Source organism: Nicotiana tabacum, chromosome 3 (genome assembly GCF_000715075.1).
Source record: "Nicotiana tabacum cultivar K326 chromosome 3, ASM71507v2, whole genome shotgun sequence".
NCBI lineage: Eukaryota > Viridiplantae > Streptophyta > Magnoliopsida > Solanales > Solanaceae > Nicotiana > Nicotiana tabacum.
This window is the reverse complement of record NC_134082.1, coordinates 125103446-125117084: the sequence shown is the minus strand read 5'-3', so window position 1 is coordinate 125117084 and position 13639 is coordinate 125103446. Positions and strand designations below refer to the sequence as shown.

The 13639-nt window shown below is 34.6% G+C and overlaps 1 protein-coding gene across 1 annotated transcript; it reads left to right on the top strand.

Annotated features, from left to right (window-relative positions):
• Positions 1–7754: 7754 nt before the first annotated feature.
• On the top strand, positions 7755–13458 carry LOC107769854 (elongator complex protein 5). The gene is made up of 9 exons (XM_016589112.2): positions 7755–8050; positions 8164–8256; positions 8346–8512; positions 8598–8644; positions 10806–10875; positions 12038–12264; positions 12349–12438; positions 12602–12677; positions 12825–13458. Exons 1-9 carry the CDS (start codon positions 7884–7886, stop codon positions 13016–13018), a joined length of 1131 nt encoding a protein of 376 aa, XP_016444598.1. The 5' UTR covers positions 7755–7883; the 3' UTR covers positions 13019–13458.
• The last annotated feature ends 181 nt before the right edge of the window (positions 13459–13639 follow it).

Genomic DNA, 13639 nt, shown 5'->3' with positions numbered 1-13639 from the left:
AACGAGCGAAATGGATATCGCACTAAGCAAACGATCTCCGAATTGAGTTTCGACTGAAGGGATATGTTTGTATCATTATTTGTGACTCATAGGAATAAGAATCATCGAATTCCGAGGTCCCAGGCAAGAGAAATGAATTTTTGAGAAAAAATTGTTTTCTGAAAATATTTAAGGAAAATGGAAATGAAATTTGATTAGAAAGTGATGATATCGGGCCCGTATTTTAGTTCCGGTACCCCGTACAGGTCTTATATATGGTTTAAGCACTTTCTGTAAAGTTTGGTTGAAAACGGACGTCATTTGATGTGTTTCGGACTCAAAATGGAAAATTTGATGTTTTATGAAATTTGAAAGAATTCTTGGATTTTAAAGCTTAATTCATGGTATATGACGTTATTTTGGCGATTTGATCGCACGGTTAAGTTCGTAGGATGTTGTTGAGTTAGTGAATATGTTTGGTTAGGAGCCCCGAGGGCTCGGAGTGTTTCGGAGGTGTCTCGGAGTGATTTCGGACTTGGGAAAATTTGGAGAAAAATTGCAGAAATAGTACCCAGTGAACAGTACCGTGAACAGTAACTGCGCGTGAACAGTAACCGCGTGGGGTGAACGGTGCCGTGTACAGTACCCGTGAACAGTACCGGACAGAATGTTATGTTCGGGAGATTTTCCATTTTTAACAATTTGGAGCTCGGATAAGGCGATTTTTCGGGAGATTTTCGGAGAGAACAACGGAGTAAGTATTCTTAACTCAATTTTGGTTAGATTACTCGAATCTATTACAAGTTTTGGCATTAAATCCGTGAATTTAGCGGGAAAAGTTAGAAACCCTCTCGAATAGAATTGAGAATTTGAGGGTCGAAATGTTATGGGAATTTGAAAATTTTGGTATGGTTAGACTCGTGGAGAGATAAGGAACTCGTTGATGTAAAAATTTCTGAATTTCGAGACGTGGGCCCGGGCTCGGGTTTTTGCTAATTTTGAGAATTTTGATATTTTTTCGAGTGTTTTCGATTGGGTATTGTCCCTTTAGTATAATGCGACATATTCGTTGTGATTTTGAGCAGATTCGCCGCACTAGGAGGCTAATTTAGGCAAGGCCATAGCGAGCTAGAGCTTTGGCCGGTTTGAGGTGAGTAATGAGTGTAAATGATGTCCTGAGGGTTTGAAACCCCGGATTGCACATCATAGTGCTATATTGAGGTGAGACACGAGCTGGATGAAGAGTGCGGGGTCCTTTACTACTGAGGATTGTGACTTGGTCCATCCCGTATTGATGATTTTACTGCATATTTGATTGAAACTGATTTGTTATCATCCTGATTTGGGTTGTTTGTCATATTTGGGTTTCGTGCCAATTATTTGAATCCTTCGGGAATTTTTATCACCATTTCCTCACTGTTTTGACTTATATTTAAACTCAGTCCTGTTGATGATTATTGTTTTACAAACTCAGCCACTTTTATACAGATTTGAAACTCAAATGATATTTCTAGATGATATTTTGGGCTGAGAACTACTGTTTTACAAATGCCCAAGGGGCTTGTGATGATTTTCGGACTGAGTGAGGCCAAGGGCCATATGTGAGGATATGCTGAGTGATATGAGGCCGAGGGCCTGAGTTACTATTTATGCCACGCGGTGGCTTGAGTGATGTGAGGAGGCTTTCAGGCCTTATGAGTGATGTGAGGAGGCTTTCAGGCCTTATGAGTGAAGTGAGAAGGCTTTCAGGCCTTAGAGTCTGCACACCCACAGTGAGAGCGGGTACCCATGTGATTTGAGACAATGGTAACAATGACACTGTATGATGCAATTTGGTCAGGTAACAATGACTGACCAGGAATAACACCATGAGGCCAAGTAACAATGGCTGACCAGGAACTAATTTGTGCCCGAGGGGCTGGTACTATTCTATATGATTGCCCGAGGGGCGAGGTTTATATGTTCATTTTGTATACTCACTTGTCTTTTACTTGTTTAATTGTGGTATTTGTGCCCGAGGGGCGGATTTCTGTGCATAGCGGCACTAATTGTTTTGAAATTATTTCACAACTGTTGAAAAGATCATTTTCAAAAGAGGTTTAAAACTGAGCCAAGGTATTTTCTAAAGAATTCACAGTTTCACTGATTTTTCTCAAGGAGTTTTACACTGCTTCTATATAGCATGTTGGTTGCTTTACGTGATTTCTTGTTGCTCAGTTATTATTTACCTTTATTACTCACTTATTTGGAGTACTCACTTTACTCCCTACACCTCGCGTGCAGTTGCAGGTATTTGTTCACCCGGTAGCGTTTATTGGCTGCATGGAGGCAGAGTTGTAGAGGTTTTAGCGAGGTGACTGCCAGCGTTCGCAGCACCACTGTCTTTCTATGTTATTCATTATTCTTGTTCAGTGTATTTCTAGACTGTAAAGTGAAAATTTCATTCATATAGATGCTCGTGACTTGTGACACCCCGGTTAGGGCTGTGTCGGGCTGGACTTCCGCATTATTATCTATATTTGTGTTAATTAACTACTTTAAAAGATGAATTGGGTTAGACTGGCTGGCCTTGTCTTCAAGAGAGGCGCCATCACGATCAGGTTTAGGGTTAGGGTCGTGACAGAATAGGGTGAGGGGAATAGCGAAGGTTAGGGTAAAAGAGGAGGAGGGGATATCTATTTTTTCAGTGTGATTATTCAGCACAAGTTTGGAACAGTCTACTACAATGGTAGGGGGTTCACAGAGTAGCAATGCCATGGCATGGGGAGTTGAAATGGGCCGAGGACTATGCAAGAGGAAGGAGCTCAAATACAGCTATATACAGAATGTCACTAGCCGCTTGTGTTTACCAGATTTGGATTGAAAGAAATGCCACAATATTTCAAGCCAAACAAACTGAAGCAAGGATAATAGCTAGAAAAATCATACAGGAAGACTTTTATATAGAATCAATGAAGAGTAGGCTAGCTAAGAGTCTACATAAGCTAAATTTTTACCCTGTCTAGTAGCGCTCAAGCAGAATTAGAGGTAAGTTTGAAGTTGCTGCAGATTAGAGATGTCACTCTGCAGGTTTTTTTCTTGTACAGATTGTCATTGGTTTATTTATAAAAAAAAACATAAGACATATGAAAAAGAAACTATACATAAAGGAAGAAAAATAGAATAAATGAGAAGGCAAATATATTATTTAATTTAATGAGAGAAAAATATATAGAATTTATTCACTCTATCCTACAACAACAAACCCAGTTTAATCTCATATGTGAAATCTAGGGAGGATGTGTGTACGCAAATCTTGCTCTTACCTATTAAGGAATTCACTCAATCCTACCTTTATCAAATTTAAAAAATGTAAAAATTTGAAATCTTGTATTAATAATTATTTAAATATAAATTATACATATTATATAAAATAGTAGTAATTCATATTATCAGACCTTAAATATTTTGGGGCCTAAGGCAAATAGTACACCTGCCTTACCCTAAAGGTCTAAACTAAAGCCACCCTTGCTAACAAGATAAAGAAGAATAATAAAAATTGCATGGGCCGCCCTATTTGGTTGCCCCCATTTAACCTATACCTATTTTTTTTTAAAGTTTTAACTTGTACCTACTTTTTAAACAACTTCAGTCCCTTTCTCCTCCTCATTCTCCTCTTTCGTTTTCTTCTTCTTCTTTCTTCTGCTGCTGTTGATGCTGCTATGAAACTTCAGTTCATGGGGATGATTGCCATAAGTATATTTACCAGATTATTTAAAAACAAATTACAAATAAAACTATTAAACGAAGGAAAAATAACTAGAAATTATATATATGAAGAGGAAGTTTAGCGAAGAACAAGTTAATCTTCTTGACCAAGCTTTGAGGACGAACACAAACCGGAGACAGAGAGGAAGGACAGGCTTGCTTCTGAGCTTGGCCTTGATCCTCACCAAGTTGTTGTTTGGTTTCAGAGCAGGAGGACACGTTATAAAAACAAGAAACCGGAGGAGGAATATTCTAAATTAAAAACTGAGTATGACACTGCCATTGTTGAGAAATGTCGTCTTGAATATATAATTTGAACTTTCTCCATTAATAATACAAAATTTTAGCTAAAACATGCTGAAGTTAAGCAAATAAAGAACAAAACTTCAGCTACTAGAATGCTTAAGTTCAGCAATTACAAATAAAAACTTCAGCCAACGCTAAGTTTACGTGAAAAACTTCAGGTAAAACATGCTGAAGTTCAGCAAATAAAGAACAAAACTTCAGCTACTAGAATGCTTAAGTTCAGCAATTACAAACAAAAATTTTAGCAAATAGAGAACAAAACTTCAGCTACTAGAATGCTTAAGTTCAGCAATTACAAACAAAAACTTCAGCAAATAGAGAACAAAACTTCAGCTACTAGAGTGCTTAAGTTCAGCAATTACAAACAAAAATTTCAGCAAATAGAGAACAAAACTTCATCTAACAAACAAAAACTTCAGCACACTTGGTTCAACAATTTTTGCTACTTTAGGCCCATCTACTAGAATGCTGAAGTTCGCGTGATTGCCTTTGTTACTTCAGCCCCGTATACTGACAACAACAACAACAACAACGACCCAATATAATCCCACAAATGGGGTCTGGGAATGGTAATATGTACGCAGACCTTACCCCTACCCCGAAAGGTAGAGAGACTGTTTCCAGGAGACCCTCAGCTCAAAAAGGTAATAGGAGCCGATATAATAGTACCATAAAAATGCATAATAAAATAACAGCAATATAAGAGATATGAAGTACAGAATACGAAATACGAAATAGATGGCTGGTACCCTCAGCCCCGTATACTGAAGTTACACGAAAAAGTGGGTACACTTACAATTTTTTTATAGAGCGGGTACAAGTTAAAACGTGACCTAAAAAGCGGTAATAGATGCAAATCCCCCAGAAGAATATTACTTAAGAAGGTTGTTGTGCAAACTCGGTAGCTGTTTCATTTTATTTCTAATTTCTATCATCCCGTATAACTTCTTTTTTTTTTTTCCCCACAATTCATGGTTTGTTTCAATTAAATTTTAACAAAAGTTCAATTATGTTTTTACTTGTAATTAGTCTGAACTAATAATTGAGGGAGAGAAATGTGATTGGTCCAATTTTCATTCGAGGAATATTATATGACTCTTCCTGAAAATATTTCTCTCACCGTTCTAATGACGAGGCGAAAAAAGATTGAGAAAGTTACTTATTTTCTCAAATTATACTTGCTTCTATTAACTTCTATAATATTTTTTGCGTGCATATAAAATATAAAAATTGAAAAAAATATATATCATCATTGGAAGTTGAATTAATTGTATGATCGAAATTGAACTATCGACTCAGGAAATGGAGGATATTTTGAACTATCCAGCGTCAAAAGTGTTTTGCCTTTTTTGTTTCCTTTGTTCCGCCAATTTCTCGTTCCTCTCTTTATCATAGTTCTTTACTATTTTATTTTTTATTTTATTATTATTACTATTATTATTATCTAGTTAGGAATGGAGTGTACTTATTATTTTTCTTAATATTGTTCTACTAATTTGTTAGAATTTGTATGAATTTTATTGCTTAATCTATTTATAAGACATATTTGGTGATAAATTAGTGGAAAGAGATTTTCTTAAATTATTTTTATGCGTAATTCTTAATAAATTTAATATTTAACAATTGAGGGTATTTTAGTAAATTTATCCGTTATAGTATAATACGATACAATCAAATCAAACAATAAAATATTGTTTAACAGTAGCAAACAATATAATCTATTCAAAATTATACTCATAAAATAATACAATACAATACAATCTATATCTATATCTATCTACATTATTATAAAAGCACGAATATTCTACGCTAAATGTTGAACGACAAAAATAAACTTAAAATATTAGCCGCCTATTATGCCCTTCCATAATTAAATTATATCTTAAACGTTATGCCTAGAAAAGTAAAAGTAATTCAAATATTGTAGAGTCCAAGTCAAGATATCATTCTTAGAGTCCAGTTCGTAAAGGAAAGTATTTGTCCATTCATTATTTGAATGAAAATTAAATTCTATATTCGTTAGATATAGTTCTGTGCTATAAATATTAGACAATTGGGAAGTTGATTGTGGATTAGAACCAAAACAAGTCAAATATTAGATATATTTCAATTCTTCTGCAGAACCAAGTACAAAAATCACCACAAATAGCAATCTTTACACCTCAGTTATCAAAGTTAATTTATTACATGACATGATCATAAATTTTGAATATATATTCTCCATAAGTTTTTGTTGCATTCTCGAAGTGATTTTAAATCTTTTAACATAACTCTCAAAATGTTTAGTTCCATTTTTACTTTGTAATTGTGTCAAAATTTTATTAATGACTTAGTTTGGATAATATATACTACTTTTTTAAACAGAATTATTGAACTTCATACATATTCAGTAATAAGTGACGTCAAGTACTTATCGTAATAAAAAGTTTATTATTTCGATATGCATTTTATAATGTTTGACATAAATTATTTCTTTGCCATAACTTTTGTACAATATGATTTCTTCGTATGTTAAAACAAATGTGTTTTGGATGTGCGGTCAAGAAATTTAAAAAATTTAGACATAAAAATATATAATAGTTAAAACAAAGTAACTTCCAACGCAAAAAGAAAACGTTAGGGCCATGAGGCATGAAGTAGAGTTCAACACGCTTAACACATTAGACTTTCATAAAGCTCTAAGGCTTAACTAAAGTAAATTATCGCTTTACAAATAATAGTGAATAATATTGTATTTTACAGCTTTAATCACATAACGTTGTGATTCTAAAAAATTTTAATATATTAAGCCAAAAACGTTATTGATAACTTGATTTGAATTATATATTATATTACTTTTATTTTAAGAAATTGATTATTAAACTTCCTACTGTATACATATTCAATAGTATAAGCAATTGAAAGTTTATTATTTTTAATATGTATTTCTTGTGCAACGCACGAACATAGGGACTAGTACTATATTAAAAGCATGAAGTCCCTTAGCGAAATGTCGTTTGCCTTTTTTGCCCCTCGTAAGTATATTTTATGTTGGATAAAATTGTAATATGTAAATATAATAAACCAAATTTTCGAAATTGAACCAGGAATTAATGTCAATTCTGACTTAGTATTCTTTTACCAAAATTGTGCCAAACACGTAATAAGTGGGTAACTCTAATCAATATGGCTAACAAATAGCATCCAAGCAATTACGCTCACTTTAGATTTAGGATTCTTCTTTCAAAATTTACGCAACAATTAATGCTCTAGAACTAGGATTCTTTTACTAAAATTTCTGTATAATATCACTTTATATAGATCATGTTGTTAGACGAGACTAACAACTTGTTTGGATGGTTGTTACCTATTGTATTGTATCGTACTGTTACTTTAAATACGATATTTGTTTTAATTGTTACTTATATTTTATAGTATCATATCGTCAAATCTCTCATTACGTAACGATGAAATATATAGTATAGTTATTATACTATAATATATTTGTATGATGAAGCACGTATCGAAATAAACTGAAGTACGAACCACTCTACCCGACTTCCTAAAAATGATTAATGTTAATCAGTTTTAGGAAGACACAATTTTTCAATAAGTTTTATTTTATAACGCAAACACATATTTTGGATATTATTCATATAATTCTAAAAAAATTATTATTATTGACATATAATATGCGTACCCAAAGACTACATTATAAAAACAATGGGTAACACTGATCAAAAAGAGTTTTTGAAAAAAGAGGTGGGTGTCGAGTGCAAATCCAAGGGGCCAAAATAAAAATTAGGAACTTCTTTAAACCCAGGGTTTTTCTCCGCCATTTTTCCCCTTTGCAGCTCTTGGTGTGTTCTACAATGGCGGAAACAATCAACAGAGCTCTCCGTGACGGAGCATTCGAAGGAGAACACGCTCCCGTTCTTAGCATAAAGGATACTATCCACACCCCTCTCGGTTCCTTCGTCTTCAACCATAATCTCACGCAACTCACGTCCAACATCCTCGCCGGTAAATCACAGTCTCGGTCAGTTCACCTCTTCATGCAATTTATTACTTAATATTTATCAAACTAATAAGAATATCATGTTTTAATTTATGTGATAATTTGATAAATTTGTTGACGGATGGTTCATACAGAGGCGTTGTGCTGGTTGCTTTAGCTCGGCCTCCGTCGTTCTATGCTGAACTGTTGAAAAATAAAGGTTTCGACATTTCTTCATCAAGTAAATGGTTAGAATCATCCTTCTTTTAGTGAATCAATTTTATTTATTATGAGAATAAAATGCGTGTTTTTTGTTAATGTACTGAATTTTGCTCAGGCTAAGAGTTTTAGATTGCTATTCGGATCCTCTTGGATGGAAAAAAAAGTTGATGGAGAGAGGAACTGTAAGAAATCCGTACGAAGACACCTTACTTAGAACTAGTTTATGTAAAAACTTGAAAGAATTGGACAAGGTTTTTTCTTCAATTGTTGAACTAGGAAACGGTAAGGCTTTGAGAATTTTTGTTAATGTAAAAATCATGTTGTGTTTTGATGAATTCAGACTGATCTTATTTGTTGTAATTGGCAGAAATAGTTGAAGAGGGAAAAGGGAGATTTGCAGTTGCAATAGACTCGGTAATGCTACTTAATGTCAGTTTTGGTTTAGTGAGCTAAGGGTGGATGTTGCTTGTGTGTCAAGTGACTTCGTCATTAATTAGGAACAATTGGTTTGGTTTTCATATCTGCATACTGTAGTTTGTTGCGAAGATGTGTAGTGATCAATAGATATTGAGCAACCAATAAGTAGTTTGTCCTTAGTAAGTTTTTGTTGAAGGAAACTTCTTCATAGAAGAAGTCGTGTAGAAAACTTGGTCCTGCATTCACAGGGAAGGTTCTCTTTTCTTATTACTCTGAAATAGGAATCCTGACTTAAGCGAAAAGTACTTATACCTTCGGTCATGAGTTTCGACGGATGAAACTTTATTCTATACATTCTCTAAAGTTGAAATATCAGTCACATAGAAAGCATGGCAATCAGCAGACTTAATGTACTATTGCACCTACTATTTTGTCACTATGTTATTGGTCCTGCTATCTATGGCAGTTAGAACTGTGTGCTCGTTTGATGAGGAAACTTCCTAGATTTTTCTTAGTTTAGTTTTTCTGCATTGCTTTCCAGATATAAGACATGATAGTTCTTTTGTCACTTAGTGAATGGCTGATTGCACGCATTCAGTGTTGATGTACTTTTACATGAGGAAACTTCTCTGTTTCTTATTTTAACAACTTTAATACATCCAGTACTAAATCAGAGCTATCATTTTGTTTTACTACAATTAGCAGTGCCTATCTTCGCATTAGTGGCTATACACAGATAATTTCTTATCGTCTCTCATCAACTGATCCACTCTAGTTTTTTTGCATTGAGTGATGCTTAGAAAATTGTGGATATAATAAGTTGGGGTTCCATGATTTGTCAAATTATGGAAAATGTAACTGATTGCCTCATCTGGTTGACCACAATGGGAAAATCTTCTGCATATGCAGTCGAGGCATCAGTTGTTTTGTCAAATTTCTTAAGTAATAAAAACCTTGATTAGGTTTAGAGCATTCTGGTTTTACCATTCTTGATTTAACTATCAAAAGATGGAACGTAAATAAGATATGGTTCCTAAATAGTTGCGTAACCTTGAACTCTTTCTACTCAAAAGAACTGTTTTAGTTGAATGGATCGAGATATTTTTATGATGAGTTTGTGCAGAAGCTGACACTTCAGAAATAGAAAATGTTTTATGAAGGCATTTATATCTCACTGAAACATGTTGTTCTATTAGATTTCTCACTTCTTTTAAGTTTATTTATTTGTCTTCGCTAAATAGGAGGTGAAGCATAATTTATCTGTAGATCACATTTTTCAGATCATGCATTAATTCATTCAAAATAACACCACTAGCTCTGTGAAACTGAGCTCTGTTTAGAATGCAATGGTCCATCGCATGTGCACCTGCTTTTGGACATTCACTGCACCATAGTAATTCATTTACTTGGGCATGATAAAGTCTGTGATATACCATCCTTAACTTGCTTATTTAACTTCTCAAAAAATAACTGATATTTCATTTTCATCTTAGATCAGTTTATAAGCTCCAAAATGGTAAGAGTTTCTCTTGAGAAAGGTTGAGTGGAGGCAGTATATCCAGATTGGCAATTTTATGTACAAGTACATTTTGAGATGCTCTTTGGTAATGTATTCATTGCCTAAAACTTTATATTGGTTAACTAGATATATCCTCCTCTTTTGAGGTAAACTAATGTTCTGTTTCTGATGTTTAATTCGAAATTCTAATGCGAAATTTTTCCAACACTAAAAGGTAAAATTGAAATAAAAGTATTAAGCAAAATAAAAGAAGAAAAACTGACCGCTTAAATCTGCACTTTAGTATTAACTCTAAAATGAATCACTTTAAATAAGCTACAGCTTTGGTTGATTGCTTATGATAGCAGTGAATCATTTTTTTAAATGTTTTATCATTACAAAATATACTAGGGCACGTACAGTGAAGGCTATGATGATGAAATGAAGAAGTGAGCTACGTAAGTTTCAGTTTTTGAAAGAGACCAACTGTATTCCGCACTAAGATTTAGTCATGCGTAGCTTTTAATACTCAGTAATTCTTTGATATTAGTTTGAACATTTGCATATTAGTGTTCATTTCGATACAGAAAATCTCTCCCTTCTTGTGCTTCCTCCATTTCTCTTAATACCATCATATTAACTTTCGAATTCCTTTTCCAGGTAAGTGAGATCTTGAGACATTCATCTCTACCTTCTGTTGCAAGAATCTTAAGTCATCTTCGCAGTCATGGTAGGCACAATTTTTTCCGGCTATCATGTGTTGTAGCTTAGTAATGAAAATATGTGGTGAAAATGTTATGACAGCTGGCTATGAAATCAAGATTTGCTGTTGGTTTCCATCTTTATCAATTCCCCACATTATATGTTAACCTAGACAACTAGATATTCCTGCCAGAAACTCATGATATCTGCATCTCCCAGATTTAGGCCCCAAAGTTTTCCTTGTGCTAGATATATGCTGTATTCATTTTATCGTGGTATGCTTTAGGAGATGTCATGCTGCCTTCATAACTTCTTTCTGATTTAGATGTGGTGGCCTTGCTATCTATAGCAAATTGTAATTTGTTCTTATAACTGCTGCTTTGTCTGGATGTATCTTATTCTGGAAACATTTGATCCACTATTTTTGTTTACCTGGCATAAACATGATGTAACGCATGGAGGAAGTCGAAAAAAGAAGTTCACAAGTTTTGTTAATGCCGTCAAACAGAGCCCAAATGGAATATGAATGCCAGGTGCATTAGCCATTGAACCGAACATATTGACTTTGCTCTGTATTGCAAGTTTTATAGCTAAAAGATTACTTGGTATCAAATATCAATACAGTGTACAGTATCCTGTCTGGAAAAGACACATTGGCAGAAGAAGCTTAGCTGTCATTTGCCCAAGAACTCTTTTTTCTGTTAAGGTGCATCTAATGTAGTGGGTTCATTTACATAGCTGATCTTTGAGGTAGGCTTAAGGTCCTCATATCAGTTCACTTCATTAATTTATTCTCGGAGTCTCTTAGCTATTACTGTGTGCACTAAGAAATCAGAAATCAGAAATCAAAATCCTACAAAGGCATCATTTTAATCATCGTTAGCTTGAACCTTTTTGATATAGATAAGGATGGACATTCTTCAAAGGTTAGATTCCAAAACTATCAATTGGTCACCTTGTTCTCCTATTTGGAATGTATTAGGCAACTTTTTTTTATCACCTGATATGTGAAAATGCTTTTCTTGGCTGAAATATTCCTTTCAGTAAATTCCTAAAAAATAAAGGAGGGAAAAATTGAGAATGGAAGAATTTGTCAAAGAATTTCTTTTTTGTATTTTTGTTGCAACCAAATTTGCTTTCACTGGTTTGCATCGCAAGGAGTTGCTTAAACTAATTTATATTTCTCACAGACCAGGTCTCATGCATATTTTGCTTGTTGCATGTGGACCTTCATGAGGCCAAGGTGGCTGCCACTCTTGAATATTTGTCCACTATGCATGCGGATGTGGAGCCAATAGTTCAAAGAACAAACGGACAGAGAAGCACCTCAGAGGACCTCCCAATGGTGGAACAATGCTTTAAAAGAGGGAAATTTCATGTACGCTTTAAACGCAGAAATGGACGTGTCAGAGTGATGGTAAAGGAAAAGCTATTGTTCCTTTGCAAATTAAGATAGCACGAGCACTTTATTTATCTTATACTGTTAATGATCTATTCTTAGAGGGAAGAGCTTTATGTTGAGGGATCAGACATCAAATTTAAAGAAGTTTCATCTGAAGATGGAATGACTGCTCAAAGTCTTGTTCCAAAGGTGAGTTATTTTGCAGTTCAAACCTAGTAGTAGTTTCTTCCCATTTCCTTGAATGGTGCAGCATACAGCTACAGTTAGCTCCTTTTGAGATACATCCACGTGTTAGGAGGAGTTAGAAGTCAGATCATTTTACATCTATGTTAATGAATAATTTTTGTGGTAGGTTCAATTCAATTTAGAGCTGTCAGAGAAGGAGAGACTGGACCGGGCGAAAGTCGTACTCCCATTTGAGCACCAAGGTATGGGTGGACCTCTAGTTTAGGTGCCCTTTTCTCATTTTCTGTGAAGATAAAATGGAAACTCAGCCTATAAACCTACTTTTTCATTCCTTTCGGCTTGTTTATCTTTTAGTTTGGAAGTAAAAATTGTTGTTTTACCTCTCTTAGGAACTGGTAAACCCATTCAAATCTATGATGGTCGCAAATCGCTTAATGAAAGCGAAATTGAGCAGCAACAAGCGTCAGTTGAGAAACCACAAACAACTGAGGATTCTGGCAGGGGTGAAATAATATATTTTCGGGATTCAGATGATGAGATGCCAGATTCAGATGAGGACCCCGACGATGATTTGGACATATGATAATGCGTATTACCACTTTTAAACATCAGGATACCAGATTTATAGGATGAAGCTTCTAGCGACCAACTTACAATCTAAATTATGTCAAAAGGTCAGGCTGCTATTACCAAGTCCATGTCCCAAATCTTTTGCTGGTAGGATACATGTACAATGGAACATCCTTGACCTTACTCGAATTGTAGGTTGACTGGCATGCCTGGTAAGTTGTCGGTTTAGTTGGTACGCTGCAAGTAATTTAAGCGCAGGGTTATCACCAAGTAGTGTTTACTGTGTGGTGCCTGTTGCCTTTGACTACTCGTAGGTATAAGGTATTGGATTTTACTGAACCAGTTAACCATTTTGGGATTAGTACGGGGTAATTTTGCTCATACCTGTGATTGTGCAACAGTGTTGCAACTTTTACTAAACTATAATTTAGATTGTTACATGTGTTACCTGAAGTTTGGCTGTGTGCATTCAACTGCCCCAATTGCTAGCTCTCTTTGAATATTAATGATATATTGGTCCAGTATAGGGGAGCTAAGTAGAAAGTAGATTGATTCAATTTCTTAAAACAGACTTCAGATTTCGAGAACTTGCACTACAAATTCTGTACGTTGTAACTTTTTAAATCAAAATGAC

Bases quoted from the DNA above. Each gene is read 5' to 3' on its own strand.
- LOC107769854 (XM_016589112.2), top strand. From the start codon at position 7,884: ATGGCGGAAACAATCAACAGAGCTCTCCGTGACGGAGCATTCGAAGGA. The intron at 8,257-8,345 runs GTTAGAATCATC...AATTTTGCTCAG, and splicing joins ATTTCTTCATCAAGTAAATG to GCTAAGAGTTTTAGATTGCT. The intron at 8,513-8,597 runs GTAAGGCTTTGA...TGTAATTGGCAG, and splicing joins AATTGTTGAACTAGGAAACG to AAATAGTTGAAGAGGGAAAA.